General features: G+C 49.1%; 1 protein-coding gene across 2 annotated transcripts in view; it reads right to left on the reverse strand.

The window, feature by feature from the left end:
• The window catches only part of DNAJA3 (DnaJ heat shock protein family (Hsp40) member A3), a 264,697-nt gene that overhangs the window by 15,701 nt on the left and 222,629 nt on the right, over nucleotides 1-26,367 (reverse strand). Inside the window, exon 11 of one of the 2 annotated variants that reach the window (XM_078663123.1) lies at nucleotides 5,668-5,779. The exons of the other annotated variant lie outside the window; for it this stretch is intronic. Coding sequence (XP_078519249.1) covers nucleotides 5,682-5,779 — 98 coding nt within the window. The 3' untranslated portion in view covers nucleotides 5,668-5,681. The remainder of the gene's footprint in view (nucleotides 1-5,667; nucleotides 5,780-26,367) is intronic. 2 annotated transcript variants of the gene reach the window in all.

Consider the following 26,367-nt stretch of genomic DNA (forward strand, 5'->3'; position numbering starts at 1 on the left):
ACAGGGGGTAAATTACTAACACAATCGAAATAAAAATAAAACGGGTATTTAAAATTACTGGAAGCGCCTACAAGCCAAGCGCTGCGCGTAGTAGTGCGGAGCCTTACAGGCAGACTCTGCCTCTTACCGGCTTTAAATATGTGCGCCGAGTTGCCTCTAGCCAGTCAACCTGACTGCTAGAGCGCACAAAGAAAAGCGTCAGCGTCCCTGAGTCCCACCAAGATGTCCTCCTCTGTAATAACCTCTATTGGGAGAGGATTGGGTGGGTGCTTTTGTAGTGTAGTTCCTATCTTCCCAATAGGCTCTGCGCATTGGAATAATACCTACAGCAGTAAAGGCCTAGGCCAGACGTTAACTAGGTCTACTACTGTCGATACTAGACTTAAAGTTTTGGGTTTGCCAGCGTAGCTCAGAGTTCGCTAGAAACTTTCTCGAATGTTCAAGGAGGAATTAACTTCCCTGATTAGACAAGAAGGGATTTAGTTTCTGACAACCATAGAACATGACAACTTTGCTCTCCCCTAATCAAGAGTCAATCTCGAGAGTCGTGTGAACAAAAGGCAAATTATTTTACTCAGTCAGTACGTGCATTCTTAGTCTCATCAGAATGTAGAGAAAAGGAAGAGACGGGCGTGTTCAATAAAAAGGTGTTATTTATTGATCAGTCTCTTTTCTCATACAAGAGAAATGGATCGATATTATTGCAATACTTATAGCTAAGTAAAGTGCATACATTAAAAGCAATAGTATAAAGTAATACTGTAAAAACATTGATATGGTTTCTAAGCCATATGATGTTTAAAATGAATAAAATATATTTACATACACATATACATTTGACTAAACGTACTCAACTGGTGTTTCTAGATACGCCTACCCCGTGTACCTGACCTAAGCCTAATACGTGGGCGGGAATAGAAAGTTACAGTTTAAGTTAAGTTTGTTTTTGCCAAGTGAATAACTAAAGAATTCTCTGTGAGGGGTTATTCAGTTCTGTACCTGGAAGTTAGGATGAATGAGGAATGGTATCTCTCTCTCTGGTCTCGATATTCCAGGCTGCCTGCGAGGGCTACCCGGAAACGCCGGTGCTGGATTCTCGGCAGGAGAAAGCAGCGCGTCTCTCAGCGCGTCAGGAAGGCGGGGCTGTTGCCAGCGGGGTCTGCTCTGCTCTCGGCTTCGGCAAGTATGGCTGCTCCGTCTCGTCATCACGCGTGTGTTTGCATATGGCAAGATCGGTAATATTTATACCTTTAAGGTGCCGAGATTGACGTAAGGATGGACATAGATACGTCAATAAAGATGTCATACGATTTGCTCGTTAGCACATTCTTTTACTAAAGTTCTCGGTGAAATCAAAACAATGGCCGCAGGGTTTTGCCCAGGTTGTCATAGGTTTGATTTGTTATGAGAACTCCGTATGCCTTATCAGGGGCTGGAGGAATATCGCTTGTCTAATTAGATCGCAAGCGTTATGACCTAATCAGATAACACGTTCCTGTGCCGTAGTGTGACTGCGTCAGATAACGGTATCTGCATCATGGGGAATTTCTGCCTCATGGGCTGACTGCTAGTTAACTTGTTGGTTTGTTTAACTAGAATAGGGTCAGGAATAGGGGGATCGATCCAGAACCGATAGGAATACATGACACTTTGTAAGAAGAGGAGGTATCTGTTGGAAATATTTTGGAGGCGCCTCTAAAAGAGGAGCGACAAAAGGACGCTCAGGGAGTCTGAGTTTGTAAAGCTCCCATGGACTGTGCGGTGTCAGTGTCCTTTTTCATTTTTTCTAGTGCTGTATCAACTGTAGGACCAAAAAGGTGTTGCTGGTCAACAGGTTGATTGAGAATACTGGTTTGTACCTCTGGTTTGAAACCAGAGATGCGCAGCCAGGCATATCTACGTAAAAGTATGCCGGTATTTATTTCTCTTGAGGCTGTATCAGCAGTATCCAAAGCACAACGGATGGAAGTATTAGTAACGACCTTACCTTCTTGTATTAAGTCAGAAGCCCTGGTCTTTTGTCTGGTAAGTGTTGCATAAGGGTTTCAAGCTCATCGTAGTGAGCCCTATCATACCTTGCTAATAGAGCTTGGGTGTTGGTAATTCTCCAGACACTGGCTGCCTGAGAAATCATGCGTTTACCTGAAGCATCTAGAAGTTTTTACTCTTTATCAGGGTATGGAGCATCCCCTGTTGTCTGTGAATTAGCTCTTTTTCTGGCATTTGAGACTACTAAAGAGTCTAGTGGCAGCTGGCCTTTGATATATGCAGGGTCATTAGGAGCTGCTTTGTACTTTTTTTCCAACCTGGGATTAATTACCCTGTGCCTGACGGGGTCTTTAAATACCTCAGGTGCGTGCTTTACAACCCCTTTAAGCATTGGTAGGATGGTTGTGGTTTTATATGATGGTAATAATGTGTCCATAAGGAAGTCGTCCTCTACTGGATCAGTGTGTAGATCGACCCCATGAAAGGTTGCTGCTCTATGAATGAGTTGTGCAAACCCTATAGTGTCATCTGGAGGAGAAGGCCTAGAAGGGTATGTGTCATCTTGTGGGAGATCTGGGGCATCTGGTGCATTATAATCTTCCCAAGGATCATATGGTGGTTCTGGAATATTATCTGGGTCAGCTAGTGGTTGGTCATCTTCTATCCCCCCCTGAGTAATCATCCTCATCATCATCTGCTGGTGCAGGGCTGTGTGGGATGAATGGTAAATGTACAGGGGAAATATCAAGGTCTTGTTCTTTAGGAAGTGGTGAAGATACCCTTATGGGTGAAGTTTGAGCATGCTTTTTGAGGGGGACTGGAGGTGTGGTGGGAGGAACCTGCTTTCTTTTAGCATGAACAGTAATGATATGTCCGGTTTTTGGATGAATAAGAAGAGTCTTTTGTCTTGGATCTGGACGGAAAAGCTCTTTTGTGGAAGCATCCTTCTTCGGTGCCGACTTTTCCTGCTTGGAGCAGAGTTGTTTAGAAGTTTTGGCAGTGTCTATTACAGTCTTTGGAGCAGATTTTGGTTGCTAAGACTTGAGGTCGGAACCTTTCTTTGGCTGTTGCTTTTTATTCGGATCGGATGTTTTCCGATCCAGAGTTTTTGGTTCCGAAGCTCGTTTCGGGTCGACAGCTTTAGGTGCCGAAGTGTGCTTCGGTGCCGAAGTGTGCTTCGGTGCCGAAGTGGACTTTGGTTCGACTTGTTTCGGTACCGGAGCTGGCTGAGGTTCGGTAGTTTTCGTGGAACTTGGTTTCGATGCTGAACTTGTTTTCGGCTCAACTGATTTGGGTACCGAGGTTGGTTTCGGTGCCGGATTTAGTTTTGTTTTAAGTACTTTTTGTTTCTCGGGACAGAGAGGCTGACTCGAGCCCGAGACGCCTAGAGGATTTTTGAAAGTCTTCGTTGCCGAGCCGGAAGGTGGGGCGTCTGAAGTTTGTGATCGGTGTGCACCTGGACCCGGAGGTGGAACCAAAGCCTAGTCCGTTGTGGGGGTGTGAACAGGGTCGACGTTTGTACTCACGACCTGTTGACCAGCTGGAATGGGATCGTTATCGTCTGCTTGCTCTTCGGCTCCGGAAGCTGAATCCTCTGCTCCGGAAACAACAACTTGTTTCTGCTGTTCTTCTTCGGACTCTAGATCGATTGGAGTCTCTTCGACGATGAGGTCTGGTACCGATAAAGAGGATTGTGCCATGACTCTTCGCGCTCGTCAGTCACCGATAGTTTTCTTGGACCGGAACAAAGCACAGGCCTGGCAATCTCGGCTCTCGTGCTCTGGGGACAAGCACAGCTTGCACACCTCAAGTGGATCAGTGTGGGGGAATTTGTGTCCACACTGAGGGCACTTCTTGAAGGGTGTTCTTTCCATGAGCCGAAGGCCCAATGGCGCAGTTGGGCCCAACGGCCCCGACGGTCGCCGGAATTGAGAAGTACAGGCTTTTCCGACTTGAGTATGAAGGAAGTCGCAATCGAAAACAATACAGACGGTAGAAATCAAAGAATGGGCTTCGAAAGGAGATCGGTAACAGGACCGAGCAACAAGCACATCCGAGCCCGATGGCGGGAAAAAACTATCTGAAGATGGAGTTGATGCCCATGCGCACTATGCTCCACAGGAGGAGTCATCTACCATACAAAGACTCTTCCAGGACAACAACAAAGTGTAATCATCCAGGCCCACCACCAGATGGCGATCTTTGCACTAGTGTGTGATCTGCAGCCCATATGCCTCGAACATTACATTTTTAGAACACCAAGATTTTGTAACACTGAAGATGCCCATGACAAGGCAGAGAGCACTAATTTGACATGTAATTTTAAAACCTCACAGGGTTGCGAGCTCATGCTCACCACTCGTTCTTTTAACTGTATTCATGTAAATGATTTAGTCAAATGAGAGCACTCACTTTCTGCTTGTGTAAACTGAGTTACTGTAATCTCCCTATCATAATATATGCTTGTATGAATAGTTAATTCAAGCCCTTGTGGGAGGATTCACTGTGTGCCTGTATGACTTTATGCTTTCAGCACATGAATTAATTTGTGTTACTGTAAGTGGTCCGAGACGCACATATTTTTTATCCCATGAGCCAATGCATTTTGTTGCACATCAAGTTCATTTAATTAGCAGCCTCCCTTCATCTGCCTGCATACCCTACATTGTTCTATACTTTTCAACATCTCGCCAATCTCAATCGTTAATGCCATTTTTGCAGGTCAAACTTCACCCAAAAAAAAATCTATAATAAATACACTAAGTGTTGTGGGTCTCTTGCCATTTCTACGTCACTAAGCAATGTAGCAAATGGAATTTCTACGTGTTTTAGCCCACATACTGAAGCAGACAGCTCATAGCTAACATCCATGGTAGACCTGCTGTAAAATCTATTGGGTCGCTTCATCTGTTTCTGTTGTTTTATATGACTGTACTGAATAGGGCTCTCCCTCTGCTTTTATTGAGGGCACTAGACATTCTAAGCACTAAAGAACAAGGAGTGCTCTGTTGCTATGGCTAGTTTGATGTAAATGTTTAGGAGAGAGCGCTCTTGCCCATGTTTTTCATCATGAGTTGGGTTAAGATATGGTCTGTATGCAAGTACTGTCCTCTCTACCACTGTGCTTTTATTACCCGTGTATAATAATCAATTATCTGCCTGGCACATCTTTGATGTTTTAAATATGCATTTTATTTAACTAATACTCTCCTGGTGTGGTACTGCATCCTGTTGGCCTAACAAATTAATATTGAAGTCATTAAAAGGAAGAGGTATCTCTGATCCAAAATGCACAAGGATGAGTGCTGCCATTAATGAAATTCAAAAAAAGTAGCTGTTGCAAAAAAAGAATGCAGAGAAAACAATTGCCATTACCCAAGGGCTCACAGGCTTGATTTCATGCTAACAGTCTCACTTTTTCGTCAGGACCACTCAGGGGACTGCTTCAAAAATAAAAGGTACCATTGTCAATGGTGCAACTATATTTATAGTGTCCCTTGACATTGGGTGTTCGCATAGAACAATAAAAATGACACCAAATTTTAAAATAAAGTAGTACATTTCGTAAGCCGCCCGGAAAAATGTGTTCTGCCCCAGAGAGAGGAGCACACATTGTCAAGTTGGAGCCACCATCCACAGCTTAATTATACAGGTGCTAAAAACGAGAGGCTCTCCTACCTCAGCTGGGGGTCTCAGGAACTAAACATTTTCTTTAGTTTGGTAAGAAATCCCTCCTTGTGCTCTTCGGGCACCTCCTCGGCAGCTTGAGTGCTGTCCTGGGTGCTGCTACCTGGGCAGAAACAGCAAAAAGCAGCTGTCAGACTGAGCACTGTGAGCCCCTGGAATGTGCAGGCTGCTCTCCATCAATGAGGGAGTGCGACAGTGCAGTGCAAGCATACCCACTTACATTATATTCTAAAACAGACTCTAAATGCAAGCATGCTAACTTACTGACAACTGATAACGAACAACACAATGTAAGTGCAAGGTGGCCATATGCAATAAGATGATGTCGGACCACATGCTGCAAGCTTACAAGCCAAACTGCTTGTTTATCAGAAATGCAGAATGCACAATACCGGATACAACAATAGGGCAGCCAAACAACGCAGTGGAATCATCAAGATCCTTGAAAAGGGCTCCAGCAAGAAGAGCTGCCAGAGCAGCGAGTGTGTGAATGAAGAACTAAAGTTGCATGCAAAGAACATACTGCGTAACCTCAAATCTCTGCTTGACTAACTGAAGTGGAGGCAACGGGTATGTTAACTGAAAGCTTTGGATTTGTAGCTTTTCTGCATGAAAGATGTGGTCTGTGGACACACGATCCATAGTAGCAGTCATTTAGCTGAAAAGATCCATATCCTTCCGGGTTAGAGCATATACGGGAGATGCGGAGTACATTTTGGCTGGGTAAAGGAAAGGGAAATTCAGAAATGTTGCCAATGCTCGTATGTTGGTTCATTTGGGTGGGGAAGACAAAGGGATTTAAAGGTTACCTGCGGCTTGACTGGCAAAGGAGTGTTCCCATTGGTCAGGAGATGTTGCTCCGGGACGTTGTTCTACTAATATAACATGGCATTGGACTCAAAGGCAGAGGACTTGAAGTTTACGAAAAGCTTAATTAGTATATTGGAGATCTTTCAATTCTATTTCCTCCAAGCAGAACAAAACAAAACTTTGCTTCGCAGAGAAACCATCTTGAGAACCATTTTGCACCATTTATAATATGGGCCATTCAGCTTGTATTTATGAATGCTTCTCAATTTCCCCATTAAGTAGAATCCTAAGGCAATGAAGACTTTGGCATACACCCATCAATGACACTTAGAAAGATGGCCCTGAATTCCAAAACAAACAAAAAAGCAAGTATGTCGGTTTTGTGGCAACGTGGTGGAGGTTTTATAGTATGTTCTATAGAAAAGGCCAGGAAGGTGTCTATGCCAAATAAGAGAAATGTCATTTTGTTGATTTTATACATTTAGATTAAATTCATATATTTCTTTATGCATTCTAATCGTGTGGATCTCTGTAGTTTCTTTGTTATTGGATTGTAAAGAACTTTGCATTTTAATAATTCATGAATTTTTAGAGTTTCTATGTTGGTTTAAACGTTAATAAAAACTAACTACTTTAAGAGATGACAACTAATGTCCGAGACAGTCATCAGTAATTTATTAACAATGCTTCCTATATGCAGATATTAACGACTTCTCCCCGGTATAAATATAAAGAATATGTTGGAATTACAAGATGACACTATTGAGAGAGAGAGAAAAAAAGAGAGACAAAGAGAAAAAGAGACAAAGAGAGAGAGCGAGAGAGGGAGAGTGTGTGTATGCATGCGTGTGTTTTCGTTTGGAGGAATAGGTCATTGTATTCATCACATTTATATCATATTTATCATGTCCTTATGACTCTGTCTTTGCATTAATCACTATCATGGGTGACTTTCACGGATGATTTAAAATATTTGAAGATCTTAACACTTGATAAACGATCTCAGGACCTGCTCTGATCTGTCAAATCTATGCTCCATTACATTGTTGTCATTTCTGGGCAAAAGCATAACTTCAGAACCCTTCAACCACCTCTTTAATTCCCATGAAAAGGCCTTCAAACATTTCTATAGCAACAAGACTATCCCCATAAATGTGACGACAGGCTGATTGTGCTCCTCGACCTCTCAAAGAAGTTGGTTAAAAGGGAGAATGAGACAATCGCTTATCTACTCACCTGGGCATTTAGAGGGTAGAAGGTGGTTATGGATCGTTTCTATGCTCAAGATGTAGCTAGCTAGTAAATGGTTCAGACCTTTAAACAACACAAAGTCAATGCAATGCAAGAGAGCCCCAGTTTCCACCATGCTATCTACTTTCTTTAATGTTTGTATGAAGTCAATGAATATATGGTAATGGGTATGGGCATTTCCATCCAGAAGCGACAGGGGCACCAACTGCAGGTGTTTACCACCTCCAGAACTCTAAATGGAAAAACAATTGAGGGGGTTTTTAGAGATTTAGATTATCGGGGCGCGCTACCTCAGTTATACGTTACAGGGTTAGAATTGACACGTAGGTATGTAGTGCGTGAAGAGCAGGCGGAAAAACACCCTTAACCGTCTAAAAAAGTCAAGAGACTAAGCAAATATATACAGTTGTGCTCTCGCTACTACAGTATTTTAACATACACACAGTACAATGACTGATAATTATTCATAGAGACAGAAGCAGATTCTTTGGTGTTTTCTTGGTTACAGCACGAAGATGTTTATTTTCTCCAGACTCTTGAAATGTCATACAAAGCCAGCCGACACGTGTTTCGTCGTGTGCAGTTGAGTCAACACGACTCTTCAGGGCTTAAAGCTCAGTATAATCTTGGCGATTATGTCTGGACTGGTATGCAATTTTTAGATCATTATGTCATAGAGAGACCATGTTTTGAGTATCAGTGACTAAAAAAAGTATCTGTACGTTCTTTACGAGTAGTCACGAAGAAGTTACTAGCTCTCAAGCAGTCAGCCTGGTAGTTTGTCAGGAATCTTCCTTTCTGATTATTTTTGTGCGTTAGGTGGAAACCGGGAGGGGATCCTTCTGGTCGCGAGTGCACTGGAAACGGGTGCGTTTCTAGTCAGGCGGTGCGCCGTATTACGGTCTCCCTCCTCTTTAGGTTCCCGGTCGCCGTCTCTCGGTACGGACGAGACGGCGACCGGGAACCTAAAGAGGAGGGAGACCGTAATACGGCGCACCGCCTGACTAGAAACGCACCCGTTTCCAGTGCACTCGCGACCAGAAGGATCCCCTCCCGGTTTCCACCTAACGCACAAAAATAATCAGAAAGGAAGATTCCTGACAAACTACCAGGCTGACTGCTTGAGAGCTAGTAACTTCTTCGTGACTACTCGTAAAGAACGTACAGATACTTTTTTTAGTCACTGATACTCAAAACATGGTCTCTCTATGACATAATGATCTAAAAATTGCATACCAGTCCAGACATAATCGCCAAGATTATACTGAGCTTTAAGCCCTGAAGAGTCGTGTTGACTCAACTGCACACGACGAAACACGTGTCGGCTGGCTTTGTATGACATTTCAAGAGTCTGGAGAAAATAAACATCTTCGTGCTGTAACCAAGAAAACACCAAAGAATCTGCTTCTGTCTCTATGAATAATTATCAGTCATTGTACTGTGTGTATGTTAAAATACTGTAGTAGCGAGAGCACAACTGTATATAAGAACTCTAAATGGTATAGAAGGCTCGATTTCTAGAGATTAAGGTAATTTCATTCCAGTTAAGATAAAAGTTTATATTTTGTCATCAACATACCTTTCCTCTTCGGCCAAGTCTTCTAGGTCTATTCTATTTTAGGTCCCACTTTGAATCAGCAAGGAGCTTTTTCAGTGTTTTTTTTATTCCCTTTTGTATTTACCTACTAACATTTTAAAATGTATCGATGCTATTTTCTAGACAAATCTTTTCAGTATGCTTCCCATGCCGTACGTCACTGAATCTTATTACCACTGAGAACTATACTCCGCCATATCCCTCCTAGACTCAAAATTCAAAACCCTTGGACGGATTGTCCTCAATAGGATTGCATTTTTTTTAAAATATTTCTTTTTATTAAAACAAGGCATCAAAATAAAAAGCACAGTACAGAAGAATATCATCACATTACATCCTCCATGTGGTGGGAACGGGAATCTAAATAAGTACATAACAAAACTTTACGGGGATGGGGGCATATCAAAAACAGAGTCCCTAGATGGCACACAGATTTCTCCCCCGTTTCTGTTCCAAAGCCCCAAACTGAAGCCCATTTGCGAGGGCGGCCTCTCGCTGTTTAAACAGCCTTTTCACGAAACATACACCAGTCCAAGTCGTCTTTCCAGGCCTCAAGGGTAGGAGGCCGCTCGGATCCCCACAGCTGAGCAATATTCTTCTTTGCTATCATGAGACCTAGTGTAGTCCATTGCGTTTGCGCCAAATTAAGGCAGTAGGCTCCCATATATTGAGGAGGCATCTGCTTGCCTTTGGTAACACTGCAATCCCCAACACCTCCTGTATGGTATTATGGATCTTACCCCAATAGTCAGCGATATACCGACATTGCCAGAGGATATGAAAGAACGTACCCACAAGACCACAATTCCATCTACACAATCCTACTTCTGATAACCCCATCCGAAAAAGACGGGGACCTGTAATATAAACCCTGTGCAGTATTTTTAACTGGACCAGCCGCAATCGCACTGGAATCGCAACCACTTTCGGAGAAGAAACAGCCGACTGCCAGTCCTCATCATCCAATTCTATGCCATCTCGCGTCCACATTTCCCACAACTCCCTAAGGAGATCTGCCCTACGATTAATTAATTTCTTATAAATCAGGGAGATAGTTTTTTCGGGTAGATGACCATCCAGAATTCTGTCCTCGAGAGGTGAGGCTGCAGGCAGCTGAGCCTCCTCAGGCAGGGCTGCCAGCAGTGCGTGCCGGACATGCGCATAGCGAAAGTACTCTGTCCCCTTTAGTTCAAATTCGACCTGCAGCTCTTCGAATGGCTTAATGTTTCCCTTGCTCCAAATGTCACCGATGGGGGAGATCCCTATCCGATCCCACCTATCAAATCCTCTTGTATTCCAAAGCTTGCCCAGACGCTCCGAGTCGAACAGTGGAGTAGCTAGTGTCAACCGGTCCCTCCAACCCAAAGAACTCGTGGCATCGAGCCAGATCTTCACCGCGTGTTTAGCGGGCCCTGTCAAGTTCAGCTTCGTCGAACGAGAATACAGTGCCCTGTTGTAACACCCTCCAGGGAGTAGCCACTTATCCATCGCATATCCGGGGTCGGCTACGGGCCCATATGTTCCCTGGTTAATTGCAGCCAGCTGGGAAGCCCAATAGTATTGTTTAATGTCTGGGAGGACGATACCTCCATCGTACCACGGGAGCGTCAGTTTAGTTAAAGCAATACGGGGTCTGCCCTCCCATAACAAGCTCCGCTGCAATCCTTCCACCTCTCGGAAGTAACTGGCCGGCACTACATCAAAAGTGTTTTGGAGGGCATAAAGAAAACGAGGCAGCGACATCATTTTGAATAGGGCCGCTCGCCCCAACAATGAGAGGGGAAGACTTCTCCAGTTAGCAATGTCACTTCTAAGCCTCTGCAGAGGGGGAAGGAGATTCCTCGCATACCGGATCGCTGGGTCCAGCGAAATAAAAATCCCCAGATATTTAAAACCGTCCGCAACTACCTGAATAGGACAATTTCGAGGGGGTACCGGGGTCTCCCCACTAAGAACAAACACGAGAGATTTCCCTCAATTGATGGATAGTCCAGAGTTCCTACCAAAGGAAGCCAACACATCGCAAACAGTAAGGGATTTCCTAGGCGAGGTCATATAAAGTAGAATATCATCCGCATATAGGGAGACTCGGTCCTCCCAATCAGGGGACCACCGAATACCTCGAATCGACGGCTCCCAGCGAATCCAAGACGCTAGGGGTTCCAGGGTCAACGAAAAAAGAAGGGGAGAGAGGGGACAACCCTGCCGAGTGCCCCGACCGAGAAGAAAGGACGCCGAGACGCGATTAACGATTATCTGAGCTAGCGGTTCAGTATATAGCAAACGTACCCAGCGAATGAAGTCAGGGCCAAATCCAAATTTAGCCAAGACCGCCAACAAATACGACCACTCTACGGTATCAAACGCCATTGTCGCATCGAGTGAGGCGACTATGGCAGGCTCCTGCAGAGTGTGAGCCCTAGCTATTACCCCATGCAACCTACGTAGGTTTAGGGTCGTATTTCTGTGGGGAATAAAACCGGATTGATCGGGGTGTATCAGTCCGCTGATCACTTTCACCAGCCTATTAGCGAGGAGCATTGCAAGTATTTTGGGCTCCGCATTCAATAAGGAAATAGGCCTATAAGATGCGCAGCTAGCCTTCGGTTTACCCTCCTTATGGATTACCACCACCGACACAACTCTCTGATCATAAGGCAGCATCCCCCTCTCCCGGGCCTCAACAAACATATCTTTAAGATAAGGGGCCAGTTTATCCGGCCGAAGATTCAAAGAACGAATAGCCTGGGCTATTTCGTCAGTTGTCAGGGCACTATCTGTAAAATCACGGTCCTCCTTGGACAAGCACGGGAGCCGTATATCCCGGAGCAGCAAATGAGAGTCCTCCTCCGGCCGATCCGAGACCGAGGTGTATACAGTTTGTAAGTATGTTGCAAAACTATCAACAATACTCTGGGGATCAGTAAGAAGCTCCCCCTCGGCCGTCACAAGTTCTGGGCGACGCGCTCGGCACTATCCTTTCTGTCCAACCAAGCTATGAGTTTCCCGGCCTTACCTCCGAGATCGTAAAGCCTCCCCTGCTGCTCCCTACTTAGAGCCCTAGCATTCTCAGTGACAAGAGATTTATAATCATGCTGCTAAAGAGTCAGAATATGCAATTTAGCTCGAGTTACCTCACGCTCCAGTTCTCCCTCTGAGCGACCAATCTCAGCCTCCGCTTCAACAACATCTTTGTTCCTTTCTTTTTTCATTCTGGCTATCAACGACAGAGCCTGACCCCTGATAACCATTTTAAAGGCTTCCCACAGAGACACAGAGGAGGACACCGACCCTTCCTTCTCCAGAAAATAATGTTCCTGAGCCTTGATGAGGTCCTTGTGAAGTTTGGGGTAACGCAAATACCAGGGGTTAATAGGGGCTACCCTACCCGCCGATCTCAAAGCGACACTAAATTGGAGCCAGAGCGGGGAAGGATCAGAGATGCCCCTAGCCAGGTGAACAGTCTCAGTTATGTAAGATGCATGGGCCGCAGGCACCAAACAATAATCCAGGCGGGAGAGACTGCCATGTGCACCAGAGTGAAAAGTGTACTGCTTCTCGCCTGGGTGGAGCAATCTCTAGCCATCTACTAAACCCAATGCGTCAAGAAAATGAGGCAACCATCGCTGAGTACGCCCCATATCACGCTGGGGGTGCCTGTCCATAGACCAAGAAACCACTGCATTGAAGTCTCCCCCCAAGATCAGTAGTCCTATTGGTAGGTTTAACAGGACTTTCCCCAAACCAACTAAAGTGGTGGCCTGCATACCCGGTGGGACATATGCCGACAAAAGGGTAAGAACATGCCCCTCCCAATGTCCCGTCACCCCAACATATCTGCCTCTATCATCCTCTAGCGAGGAGTCAATCACCAGCAGAAGCGCCTTACGAATCAGGATACCCACCCCCCTGGACCCTGACATAAATCCAGCATGAGCCACCAACTTGTACCCCAATCAATGCATCGCTTTACATGAGTTACCCACTAAATGCGTTTCCTGGAGCAATACAACATCAGGCGCATGACGCTTGAAGTACTGAAGAACAAAACTACGTTTGATTTTGTCCCCCAACCCATTCACATTCCAACTCAAGACCTTCGGTTCCCTACCCCCCATCGCCATACATGAAAAAGAAGCGCAAATCCTCTGTCTGTTGCCAGTGTGTCAAACACAGAGCAATGATGCCATTAACCACAAAAAGATTAGCACAAACTGCCAATAATACAAAAAAACCTAAAATAAATAACAAAAACAACTCCACAAGATTCCCCTCCCTCCACCCCCCACCCTTGCTCTCGGTGTCCACCAACCCCCAGTTTGCAGTGTGCCTGTCGCCCCAAAATCTAACTAACCTACTATCTAAATATAGATCAGAGGGGGATACCAGCACCCCATTCCCCCGCCCCCCAGAATCATATTTAGCACCATATACAATACACAATTTGAAGGGGCAGCAGTAAAGCAATGTCTCGCACGCGGGTCCCCTCCCTGCCGGCCCCCACTGCTCACACATATTCAAGCCTTATCATTCCTGTTCCTGCGCACCTTGACCCTCATCGCGTCCTTCATCACGGGCCTCCCCCAGAGGGGAGAGACTCTCCAGCCAATCGGAAGCAATTTCTGGGTTATCAAAAAAACAGACTTTACCCTCGGCCTCCACTCGCAGCTTGGCCGGGAAAAGCATAGCATACTTCAGACCCCTTTCTCTAAGCGGCTTCTTGACTCCGAGAAAACTCTGATGCTGCCTCTGGACCAACTGCGTAAAGTCCGGAAAAAAGTTAAGGGTGGAGTTCTCATATTTCAGAGGGCCCCCAATTCTGGAGGCCTGCAGGATAGCGTCTCTATCTCTGAAATTAAGCACCCTTGCAATCATCGGTCGCAAAGGGGCCCGGGCCTCGGTCTTCCTCCCGGGACCCTGTGCGCACGTTCTATCGAGAAGAGGCTTCCCAACCCTTTTGGTTTCAGGGGGTTGAGGACAATGTCCTCCACAAAGAGGTCTGGGGTCAGACCTTCGGCCTTCTCCGGGACTCCAATTATGCGCACGTTATTCCTCCGGACCCGCCCTTCGTATTCAACGAGCTTACTGTTTGCCGAGACATTGGACGCCTTGAGATCCCACACATCCTGCTGCAGTTGCGACACATCTTCAGTCAAGCTCGCGGTCTTGATATCGAGTGACTTACCCTTCTCACTGGATTTGGTGAGATCTGGAAGAATCAGATTTACCTCAATGGTTACAGTGTCCAGTTTGTGGTCCAGCGACAATCTGCTGCCCAAGGGTAGTCTTGAGGCCATTGATGGCTGCCATTATATCCTGCAGCGTAGGTTCCGACGCCAGTTCAGTGGGTTCTCTGCTTCTCTCCGATATCCGTCCCGATCCGGAGGGAGATCCCCTGGGCAGCGTATAGCGGTCCAGCTTATTGGATTGTACGGTGCGGGAACCCTTAGTCGACCTGGGAGGCTGTCTCTCACCCTCAGGTCGTGACGCCATCATAGATCTACGCACGGAGAGTGTGGACTCTCTGCTCCTGCAGTTGTAGCAAGGGAACGTCTAAAGGCAGATAGGACACCACCACGTATCAGATTCCACTATCCCTCCAGCGTGGGATCCTGCAGATATTCAATGTAGCATTCACCTGACCAAATAGGTATGAATTACAGGTCTTCTAACCAGGTCGTAAACCACCCCTCCTACTAAAGGATGTACTGACGTCCGGAAGGGAAACGTGCCCATAAGCAGTTATAATAGATTCAGTCAAACCTCAGACCAGCTACACAGAGGAAAGGTCAATCGCAACAATAGTTAGGAGCAGGTCTGCTTTCTGTGAACTTTGCCGCAAAGAACAGAGCGCCAACAGTACGTTATTGGCCCAAGACCGGGTGTCTCAATATAGAGATCCAAGCTGGTGGGTCAAACAAAGGCCCCAGACTTCTACACCCCCTGCTCAGCTCCGCTGGTCTCCTTGAGCTCCACCTCTGACATATCACTGACACAGTGAAGAGGTATTCCCATGTGATAGTATGAAGCAAAGGCGCCACCCCCAGCTCCTCCTCGGGTCCAACAGGCATATCACTCAGTATCCAGCAATCTCCAGGGGACAGACCGGTCACAAGATGTGCCGGATAATCGACCGCCACTCGGCTTGGTTATGGCCAACTCCGGTCCGGGGACGCAGTCAACCCGATAAAGGAGTGCCGAAGGGCCGCAACGCCAGCGGCAGCCGCCGATAGCCACGCCTGCGCTATCGTGTCCTCAAGGGCCCCCACATTCATAAAATACCGTCAGATCCAGCCGGGATGGGCAGCCTCCGCACCGCTTCAGGCAGAGCACCTCACCAGGGCACCCCAACCGCCACCGCTACTCCGCTGGGAAATGCAAGACATCCGACTTCCGGTCTTTGCTCCCAGTGTTGTCTCACTCGGGGTCAGCCGCCAGATATGCTCGAGTCCCCGGCTCCGCTGTCAATCGAGGCCCAAACTTCACGGGCACACAACTCCGGCCCTCCTCCACTGCGGGAGACCGGAGCGAGACCAGAACGCACTGCTACCCCTCCGCCAGCAATGTCACTCGATGGTGAGTCAGGATAATCACAGGATGCCGAGGGCTAGGAGCGAGTCACCCGGCGCTACTGGCCTACGCGGCCATCTTGTAAGAGCGCGTAGCTCCTCCCAATAGGATTGAAAATTGATCAGTTATAAACCAAGTGTTCTCCCCCTTACAATATGGTTTTAGAGAGGGCTTGGGCACCTTTGAGCAATGTCTTAACCTTAATCTCATCATCAATAAGTACACAATTGTCAAGGAGGTGACGCTGTTTCGGTCATTCATGGACCTTAGCAGTACCTTCGATAGGGTTAACCACAGCAGATACTTTTGGAGCAGGGCCTTGAGAAGGATTTTGTTAACTTCCTGTAAGCCCTACATTACGGGGTCAATGCCTCCGTACTGTATGGGGCAGGGGGTGAATGTACAAGTTATTCTGAGTTACACACTGGGGTGTCCGACAAGGGTTTATCCTGGTCTCTGTTCTGTTCCTTTTATATATCAATGGTCTGAACACTACCTTACAATCTGAGGAAAAGGACCTTCCTAAGACTAACTCTACCCTAGTCCGAGCTCTTCTGCATGTGGATGTTGGACCTGGCCCTCTTGGCAGGGTCGTCCCTAAACTTTTTGCCTTCCTCCAATACTCTCTCTGACCTGTTTTTGTTGGTTTAATGACTCTGGGCACTTTACCACTGCTGACCAGTGCTAAAGTGCATATGCTCTCCCTATGTAAAATGTAACTGTGATTGATTTCCATGATTAGTTCATTGGATTTACTGTCAGTCCCCAGTAAAGTGCACCAGGAGTGCCAGGGCTTGTGAATGCCAATACTGCTAGTGGGCCTGCAGCGCTGGTTGCGCCACCCACAGAAGCAGCCTTAAAATGTGTCTAGGGTCTGCCATTGCAGAACCTGCGTGCAGTCTGGTACTGTCATGCTGGCTGGGCAAGTGCACCCACTTGCCAGCCCCTAAACCTTCCCTTAACTTCATATTAGTCACCCCTATGGTAGGCCCGAGGGCAGGGTGCATTGTAAGTGTAAGGTAGGACATGCTCTGATGTGTGTGGCATGTCCTAATAGTGAATTACTGCCAAATTCGTTTTTCACTATTGTAAGGCTACCTGTTCCCTTTAGGCCAGATGGGCTGCTGGAATTATTACACTCTATAATCCCAGCAGGCTCAGGGAACATGGTAGAAAACCATGTTTAGTATGCCTGAACTCAGAATAATAAAATACTTCTTTTAGTAAAGTTTATTTTAATATCCTGTGTTTGCAAATGCTACTTTTAGAAAGTTAGCATTTGCTTGCCTAAACCATTTCAGCCCGCCTCTGTGTCAGGAAATCCCTGCACCGTCGGGGAAAAGTCATCCGCGACTTCAACGAACTTCAAGTCCCAGAAAGCAATGCGGAAGGAGCGTTATGCAACACTGAGTAGTGGTTGCATAACGCAATTACAAGACGCCTATATAGGCGGTACTTGGGGGAGGAACGGTGTCGGATATTCTAGTATCCACTCGACCGTCCATCAAGCTGTTCCTGAGTACACGCTGAGAGAAGACTCCCCGCAGGATCCGAAGTCAAAGACGGAGGTGGGTCGAGAGAGTCTCCCCGGGCCGTTCTTTGTTTGTCCGTCCTGTGTCTTTTTCATGAGCAGCCAGGAACGCTTCCTTGCCGCTTCTGACTCGGACGAGTCGGGAAGCCTGCCTGTGTTATCGGAAGCGGAGAACCTTGCCACCGCCGACTCCGAGGAGTCAGGAATCCGAGACTTTGGTTTAACTACGCGAGGACTGGTTGGTGTGAGCCGACGCTCCCAGCCTGTCCCCTAACTACGGGAAACTCCAGCGGTGACGCACACCCGGAGGTGTTTGCTGCGTCCCGGCTGTAGAGTTTTCCGAGGACGATAGAGCGGCTGCTCTCGTCTCCGGCATCTGGTATTGTTAGGACAACGGTGACGCATCACCAGGAGGTGAAGCAGCGTCCCGTTGTTAACGAGGAAGAGGTCGAGCGGCTGCTCCCTTCAGGTCGAGACCCCGGCTGGGTGTCTCCCTGTCTCCTCAGTGAGAAGCTGTTGTATCCACGGACCCCTCGAGACACATCGAGTGGCATTGTCGGCCACTGTGTTTCTGCCCTCTGTTGGCATACGTCGGGACCGGCGTATTTGCAGAGGACAGGGTAACGTATACCGGCTGGAGTTTACCAGCAACTATTCACAGTATTGGTTTCGGTATAATGTATGTACAATAAATAACCAAACATAGAGCCTTGTCGTGTCCTGCTTTGCTGTGTCTGTGTCTGTGTCGACCCCGAGACCCCCGGGTGTTACAAAATATCCGACCTCAAAACCTTAACAGTCTCCTGGTCGGTTACGGACATGGCAACACTGGATGACGTCTTGGCCGCATTGGCCGCTATGCAAGCAGAGCTCACGGCCTCAAGGCAGGAAACCGCAGATGTACGGGCTAGGCTTGATGCCATACAACTAGACCCATTAGCGCCCGACGCTTCCCGCACGACACAGAGCCCATCGGTGGTGGTGGAAATGCCGGTTGCTGTTCCCTTGGCGACCCCGGAGAGATACAACGGGGACCCCAACACCGTGCAAGTGTTCCTTACGCAGGTGGCCCTGCATCTGTCCTGCAAGCCCAAGGCGTTTCCGACGAGCCAAGCCAGGGTGGCTTTTCTGATATCATACTTGGCTGCTAACGCTGCACAATGGGCTGTACCATTGGTGAGCCGTGACGACCCCATCCTCTGTGACTGGGGGGCTTTTCGCGAGGAATTCCTCAAGGTGTTTGACTGAAGGGCAGACTCATACACCGCGGACCGCGAGATGCTGGAATTAAGACAAGGTTCCAACGATCTGGTGCAATACCTCAATGCGTTTCGCCGGCTGGTGGCTGAAACCAAGTGGCCGGTAGCGAAACAAACCGCGCTGTTTCACCAAGGGCTGTATGACGAGCTAAAAGATGTGGTTGCTCAAATCGATCCACAACCCAAGACATGTGAGGGCCTTATCAACCTGGTGTTGAGGTTGGATCACCGGCTCGGCGAAAGAAGAGGTGACACCAGAAGAAAAGGGAAAGCTCTTCCGACTTATTAAACGGTGGGAAGCCCTGATCCCACAGCCCCAACCAAGGGTGAACCCATGGACATTGGCGCCGTTAGGGCAAGTCTCACGGCAACGGAGAAGGAATCCCGCCGTAAACAGGGGCTGTGCCTGTACTGCTGCAAGAAAGGGCACTATGTCCGGGAGTGTCCGGCCAAGCCAAAGAACACACGGTATAGGAACAACCGGTCGGTAACAGCGGTGCTGGACGTCCCGGCGGAAAACTAGGGGACTCCCAGACCAACGAAGGGGCATCTAGGAGTCACGAATACATCCCTTCACTGTCTAATTCTGTGTCCAAGGGACAAAGGCACTTGTTCATCACGGTGCATGTAGGAGTGCACGACCAGTGGATACCAGTGGTGGCCATGGTGGATTCGGGGGCGACAGGCATGTTCATGGACAACAACGAGGCAAAGAGGCTGGGGCTGGTGCTTATTCCCAAGGCTGTTCCAGAAGACGTATATGCAGTGGACGGAAGAAGATTGGTGACCGGGCCCATAGGGCAGCACACGGGGGGTCTCCTGATGAAGTACGGACGGAGCCATCTGGAGAGGATAGACTTCAACATTATCAGGGCACCCCAATACGGGGTCATCTTGGGTCTTCCGTGGTTACAGAAGCATAACCCTTCAGTGGATTGGCCGACGCATACCATAGAGATGGGGTCCCCGTTTTGCCGGTTGCACTGCGGGATGAGGCGAGAACAACCCTTCACGGATCCGAGCGGAAGTCAGACAGTAGCCACGGCAGCAGAAAAGGATGTTATGCTCCCCCGAGCCTATCACAGATACGAAGACGTCTTCGATGAAGTAAAAGCGGAGGTGCTCCCTCCGCATCGGATGTACGACTGCCAGATCGATCTGGTCCCAGGGGCCAACGTGCCCAGCGGCAGATTGTATGCATTGACAGAACCGGAAAACGAGCATCTCCGAGGGTACCTGGATAAACTCGTGGGGCTGGGTTTCATTAGACCGTCAAAATCCCCCGCCGCCTTGCCGCTCTTCTTCATTCCGAAGGCTAACGGGGAGCTGAGAGCCTGTGTGGACTTCAGGAAGTTGAATGCCATCACCATAAAGAACCGCTACCCCTTACCACTCATAAGTGTTCTCCTGGAGCAGGTCAAGAAGGCGAGGATTTACACCAAGTTGGATCTAAAAGGGGCTTACCATCTGGTGCGCATGAGGGACGGCGACGAGTGGAAGACCGCCTTCAAGACCCGGTTTGGCCTCTGAGTACCTCGTCATGCCGTTCGGGTTGTGCAACGCACCGGCCGCCTTTCAGTATTTCCTGAATGAGGTGTTTCGGGAGGAGATGGATAGATACGTCGTGGTATACATCGACGATATCCTCATTTATTCGGACAATGAGGATGATCATATCAGACACGTCTCGGCGGTACTCCAGAAGCTGAGGGAGAACATGCTGTTTTGCAAACTCAGCAAGTGTGATTTCCATGTCACATCAGTGGAGTTCCTGGGAGTGATGCTAAGTCCGAACGGACAGGAGATGGCGGAACGCAAGATCAAGGCGGTGAGGGAGTGGCCAACCCCCCAAGGAGTCAAGGATGTCCAATGCTTTATTGGCTTCGCCAATTTCTACAGGCGGTTCATCGACGGCTTCTCGGGGCTGGTGGCACCGATCACACAACTGCTAAGGAAATCGGCTGAGTTCGTGTGGTCCCAAGAAGCTCAGTGTGCCTTCGAAGCCTTGAAAAGCGCCTTTGGCAAAGCACCGGTGTTGGCACACCCGGATCCGGCCCTTCCTTATGTAGTAGAAGCAGACGCTTCAGACGTGGCCATAGGTGCTATATTGTCACAGCGCAACACTGACACGGGATCGCTTCACCCCGTGGCGTATATGTCCCGCAAGCTCAACGACGCTGAGCGCAACTATCATATAGCGGAGAAAGAGCTTCTCGCGATCAAGGACGCCTTCGCTGAGTGGAGGCATTGGCTGATGGGGGCCAGGCATGTGGTGACGGTGTACACCGACCACCGGAACCTGCAGTTTATGACGGCAGCAAGACATCTTTCTCCTCGGCAGTTGCGGTGGATGATATTCTTCGCTGGATTCAACTTCCACATAACCTATCGTCCTGGGTCAGAAAACGGGAAGGCAGACGCACTGTCACGACAATCTGCTGTCAAGGAACCTCCACAAGAGGCAGTGCATTCAATCATTCCCCCCTCAGATGGTGTTGGGGGTGATTCAACCTGATACCTTCCTTAAAGGGATCCAGAGAGGGATCCGGTCGTTCGCTTGGAGGAAGTCGCTTCATAGTCACAGGGAATGGCAGGTGAGAGACGGTATACCTGTAAAAGGCAGATGCCTACTGATACCCACGCCTAGACTGAGAAAACAGGCGTTTGAGTGGTGCCATGACTCCCCCTGTGCGGGACATTTGGGGTACGAGAAGACGGTGGCCAGCATGGGACGCCATTTCTGGTGGCCAGCCATGAGAGCGGATGTTAAGACGTGGGGGAAGGCCTGCACCACGTGTGCAACCATGAAGGCGGATCACAGCAAGACCCAAGGGCTCCTTCGTCCCTTCCTACCCCAAATCGACCATGGGCGAATATATCGTTGGACTTCGTGGTAGGTTTGCCAAAGGATCAAGGTAGGACGGCGATACTAGTGGTCGTGGACTACTTGACCAAGATGGGGCACTTCATCGCATGCAAAAAGGTACCTACGGCAGGGGAGCTAGCAACGTTACTGCTAACTAACGTTGTAAGATTACATGGCCTGCCCGAGGTGATCGTCTCGGATAGGGGGGTCGCAATTCACGGCGCAGTTCTGGAAAACATGGTGCAAGGCGTTGCACGTCCAGACCGCGATGTCCACCAGCTACCACCCCCAGACGGACAGCCAGACGGAACGCCTGAACCAAACTCTAAAGCAGTATCTACGCTGTTTTGTGGAACAGGGTAAGGAAGAATGGGTTGATCTGCTCTGGATCGCGGAAATAGCGTATAACAACGCCACTCACAGCTCGACTAAGTCATCCCCATTCTACAACTATGGGCAACATCCAAGGTTCTTGCCCTTTGTCCATCCTCTTCGAGAGAGCAAAATACCAGCCACAGCAGATCGGGTGGCGCACATCAAGGACATCTTGTTGCGCTCCAGGGCCTTCCTGATAGAAGCTAAACAGAGGTATAAAGCTACTGCGGACAGAAGGAGGCCTGGACCGTTATACAGGCCGGGGGACCACGTTTGGATAGCCACTCGGAACATGAGATTCCGTAAGCACAGCGTCTTCCATCCTAAATTCATGGGGCCTTACAGAATCACCAAATGCATGGGTCCATTGAATGTGAAGGTGTGCCTACCCCAGACCTTGCGAATCCATCCTGTGTTCCATGTTTCGCTGCTCAAGCCAGCATCAAACGAGAAGAAAGCGAAGCCCAGAACGATAGTGGTAGAATCGGAGGTGGAGTATGAGGTCGCTGGTATCCTTGCTTCCAAGTGGCGAAGGGGAAAGTTGTGGTACCTGATAGCCTGGAAAGGATATGGACCTGAGGAACAATCATGGGAGCCGGCTGAAGCGGTGCACGCACCGCGCCTTGTTTTGTTGTTTCATCGTCGCTTCCCTTCCAGCGCAGGCCCCGTGGGGAGATGCTCAGGGAAGAAGGATGTACTGTCAGGAAATCCCTGCACCGTCGGGGAAAAGTCATCCGCAACTTCAACGAACTTCAAGTCCCAGAAAGCAATGCGGGAGGAGCGTTATGCAACACTGAGTAGTGGTTGCATAACGCAATTACAAGACGCATATATAGGCGGTACTTGGGGGAGGAACGGTGTCGGATATTCTAGTATCCACTCGACCGTCCATCAAGCTGTTCCTGAGTACACGCTGAGAGAAGACTCCCCGCAGGATCCGAAGTCAAAGACGGAGGTGGGTCGAGAGAGTCTCCCCGGGCCGTTCTTTGTTTGTCCGTCCTGTGTCTTCTTCATGAGCAGCCAGGAACGCTTCCTTGCCGCTTCTGACTCGGACGAGTCGGGAAGCCTGCCTGTGTTATCGGAAGCGGAGAACCTTGCCACCGCCGACTCCGAGGAGTCAGGAATCCGAGACTTTGGTTTAACTACGCGAGGACTGGTTGGTGTGAGCCGACGCTCCCAGCCTGTCCCCTAACTACGGGAAACTCCAGCGGTGACGCACACCCGGAGGTGTTTGCTGCGTCCCGGCTGTAGAGTTTTCCGAGGACGATAGAGCGGCTGCTCTCGTCTCCGGCATCTGGTATTGTTAGGACAACGGTGACGCATCACCAGGAGGTGAAGCAGCGTCCCGTTGTTAACGAGGAAGAGGTCGAGCGGCTGCTCCCTTCAGGTCGAGACCCCGGCTGGGTGTCTCCCTGTCTCCTCAGTGAGAAGCTGTTGTATCCACGGACCCCTCGAGACACATCGAGTGGCATTGTCGGCCACTGTGTTTCTGCCCTCTGTTGGCATACGTCGGGACCGGCGTATTTGCAGAGGACAGGGTAACGTATACCGGCTGGAGTTTACCAGCAACTATTCACAGTATTGGTTTCGGTATAATGTATGTACAATAAATAACCAAACATAGAGCCTTGTCGTGTCCTGCTTTGCTGTGTCTGTGTCGACCCCGAGACCCCCAGGTGTTACACTCTGCTTGGATGTGTATCTGACTGTCTGGGTTGTGTGAGTGACAGGGCTGGGGGATGACAGGTGGTGAATGGAAGGATTACACCTTAGTGGGAGGTAGGAGTTTCCCTGGACTCTTCATCAGGCTGTGCTCTGCCACCACAATTGCTGGCTCCGCCCCCCTGGGGAGCGTCTGATGTGCCTGCCCTCACACTGAAAGCCGAAGCCAGAAGTACCCCCAACAAATGCTCCGAGGCTGAGAGCAGTTCTGCAAAGGCCCCCCTGGCCTGGGAGAACAAAAGAAACTGTGTATAAAAGTAGGAGCCCTGCTCCTTGTAAATTAGAATCCTGTTTTACCACGAAGGACCTCTACCCGACTAGAAGGAGAAGAAGACGCTGGAAGGATTGGCCTGCTGCTTGCCTTGCTGAGAAAGGAGAGGAAAAGACTTGATGAGAAAAGACTTTGCTGCTTTGTGCTTTAAACATTCTCCAAGGGCTTGAGTTGAGCTTGCCCCCTGATCTGGACCCCAGGACTAGTGGGTCCTCTTGTGCTTTGGCTCGTCCCCTGCCTGAGGCCGAGTATTTCCTCCCGCCGGAGGTGAAGTCTGCCCCCTCTCGCCCCTCCTAGGGCCGTGGTACCCGGGAGCCAGCCTGCCCTCTTGCCCTTGAGAGCCTCGCTCCACCCGGAGTCGCTCTCTGCCCCAGGGCTAAGGCCGGCCGCTCCTCTACCTCTGCCTGCTTCACGGAGCCCTTGAGGAGACTTCAGCCCCTCCCGCCGGAATCCCGGGGACGCGAGCTGTCTGTAGCCTGGACGGCCATCTGTGCATTCCTTTTGCACCCGGCCGACCCGCTTGGCTCTGCCCCCCAGGAGAGGCCGCGCCGCACTGAGAAGGGAGCCCCCTCGCTGTACCGTCGGTACTGAGGGCCCCCGTGCTGTGCGTCACCCCCGGAGATCCTCCGCTTTTGAAGGGATCCCAAGGCGCTATCCGGACCGAGTCGCGCTGCCTGTGCCGACTCGGCCCAACCCCAAGAAGAAGAAGTGTTCGTGAAGTCATCTGGTCATCACCGGGCTCGGGGCCCGCAACTTGTTATTTCCCAGTCATCGCTCCTTGCCTTGGAGCCGAGAAAAGAAGTCTGCGCGCCCTCGTCCTCGGAGTCCCCACGGGTGAGTGAGAGCTGTGCGCTCCGTCTGCACTCCCCGTTAGGGACCCCGAGCTTCCTCTGCCTGCTGCACTGTCCCCAGAGCCCTCCCGCACCGCCGAGCCGGCCCGCAACTGACTATCCCCGAGCCGAGGGGAAGAGCCGGTCCCGGCACAGGCGTGCTCACGCCCGATGCGTGAGCCGCGGTAGGGGCTGAATCAATTTCACAGCGGAAAGCAAGAGAGGCGCTGCAAGGCACGCCGAAGGCCCGGGGTGGGTCCAAAACCCACCGAACTGAGAGAGAGACTGCATTTAAAGAGAGATAAAGCAAAGAGAACTATTGTAGTTGAGAGAAACCACTTTTTAAGTACAACAAAGACATTTGCCTATTTTTATCATCTGGTGGCATAAAGAAAAACGTTATTTGGTCTTGTGAATAAGCCCGATCTGAGATATATATATTTTTACATAAAGAATCGTATTTTTATATATTCACAGCCTGGTGTCCATTTGTGGGGGGATTGGTACATTTTACTGTGTGTGTGATTACAAATGATTAACTGAATAACGCCTGAAGAATAGCCCTGGCTGCTCACGCCACGCACCTAGAGAGTGAGCAAGGGTAATTCTAAGGGGTCATCCTCTGCCCTGACTTAGAGGAGAGGGTCCCTGCTGGTCACAAGTGCATACTTGCGCCAACCAGAGAACCCCAATTCTAACATTGGACGCAGCAGTGAGGATTTGCGAATTTGCATTTGTAGTTTACATACAGTGAATTACTGATCACCACATAGTGAGAGCAGACCTATAACGCAGCCACAGGTTTCCATTTCTATAATTTTGCTAGGAGATCTCCTTGTGTTTTTGAAAACGTCATGCCTGGTTCAGTGAGGATGGAAAAGGCAGCAACCAGATGCCTGTCGCCAGAGGAGTTGGCAGACAGGGCAGCAGACAGGGCACATGCAATGGAGATGGCAACGTTAGCTGGACAAATAGAATTGGAAAAGCAAAAATTGGCAATGGAAGCGCAAAAACGCCAAAGAGCTCTCTACTTGAGGATGAGAGAACTTGATTTGGAGCTTGAAGCCAGGAGGGCCTCAGCACAGCAACAAGAGATTTCTGTAGCTCACAGATTGAGCTTTGCTGAGTTGGAGGTGGAGTCCAGCTCAGCTGGTGGCAGCAACATTCAGGTATCTAGTGCTGACAGCATAGCGCGCACACCTAGAGATATGGCACCTGACTTGGAGGGGGTTAACTTACACCAGGAGGTTCAAGGGCATGATGAAGCTCCAGTAGTGCGCAGCGTCCCTGAAGGGAATAGGGTAGCTGGCGTAGGAGTTCATGGTCCTAGTGGTGGGAGGGATTCCCCCATGGTTGAGGTCCTGGTGGGTGAGTGTAAGGACCGCCCAGAAGAGTGTGGGTTGTGTGACAGAGACAGTCCGCTACTGTCTGGCCAGTCTCAGGAGAATGGTGTGGAGTATGTGTGTGAGGCGCTGGATGGTGAGGTGAAGGATAGTTTGGTTAACCCTGCTAGGGGGCTGTGTAATCCAATTGTGGGAGAGCATATTGTAAGTCCCAGTTTTCCAGAGCTATGCCAACACCTGTTTGAGAGTGAGTTCTCTGACCCCAG

The sequence above is a fragment of the Lissotriton helveticus genome, chromosome 10 (assembly GCF_964261635.1).
Source record: "Lissotriton helveticus chromosome 10, aLisHel1.1, whole genome shotgun sequence".
Classification (NCBI taxonomy): Eukaryota; Metazoa; Chordata; class Amphibia; order Caudata; family Salamandridae; genus Lissotriton; species Lissotriton helveticus.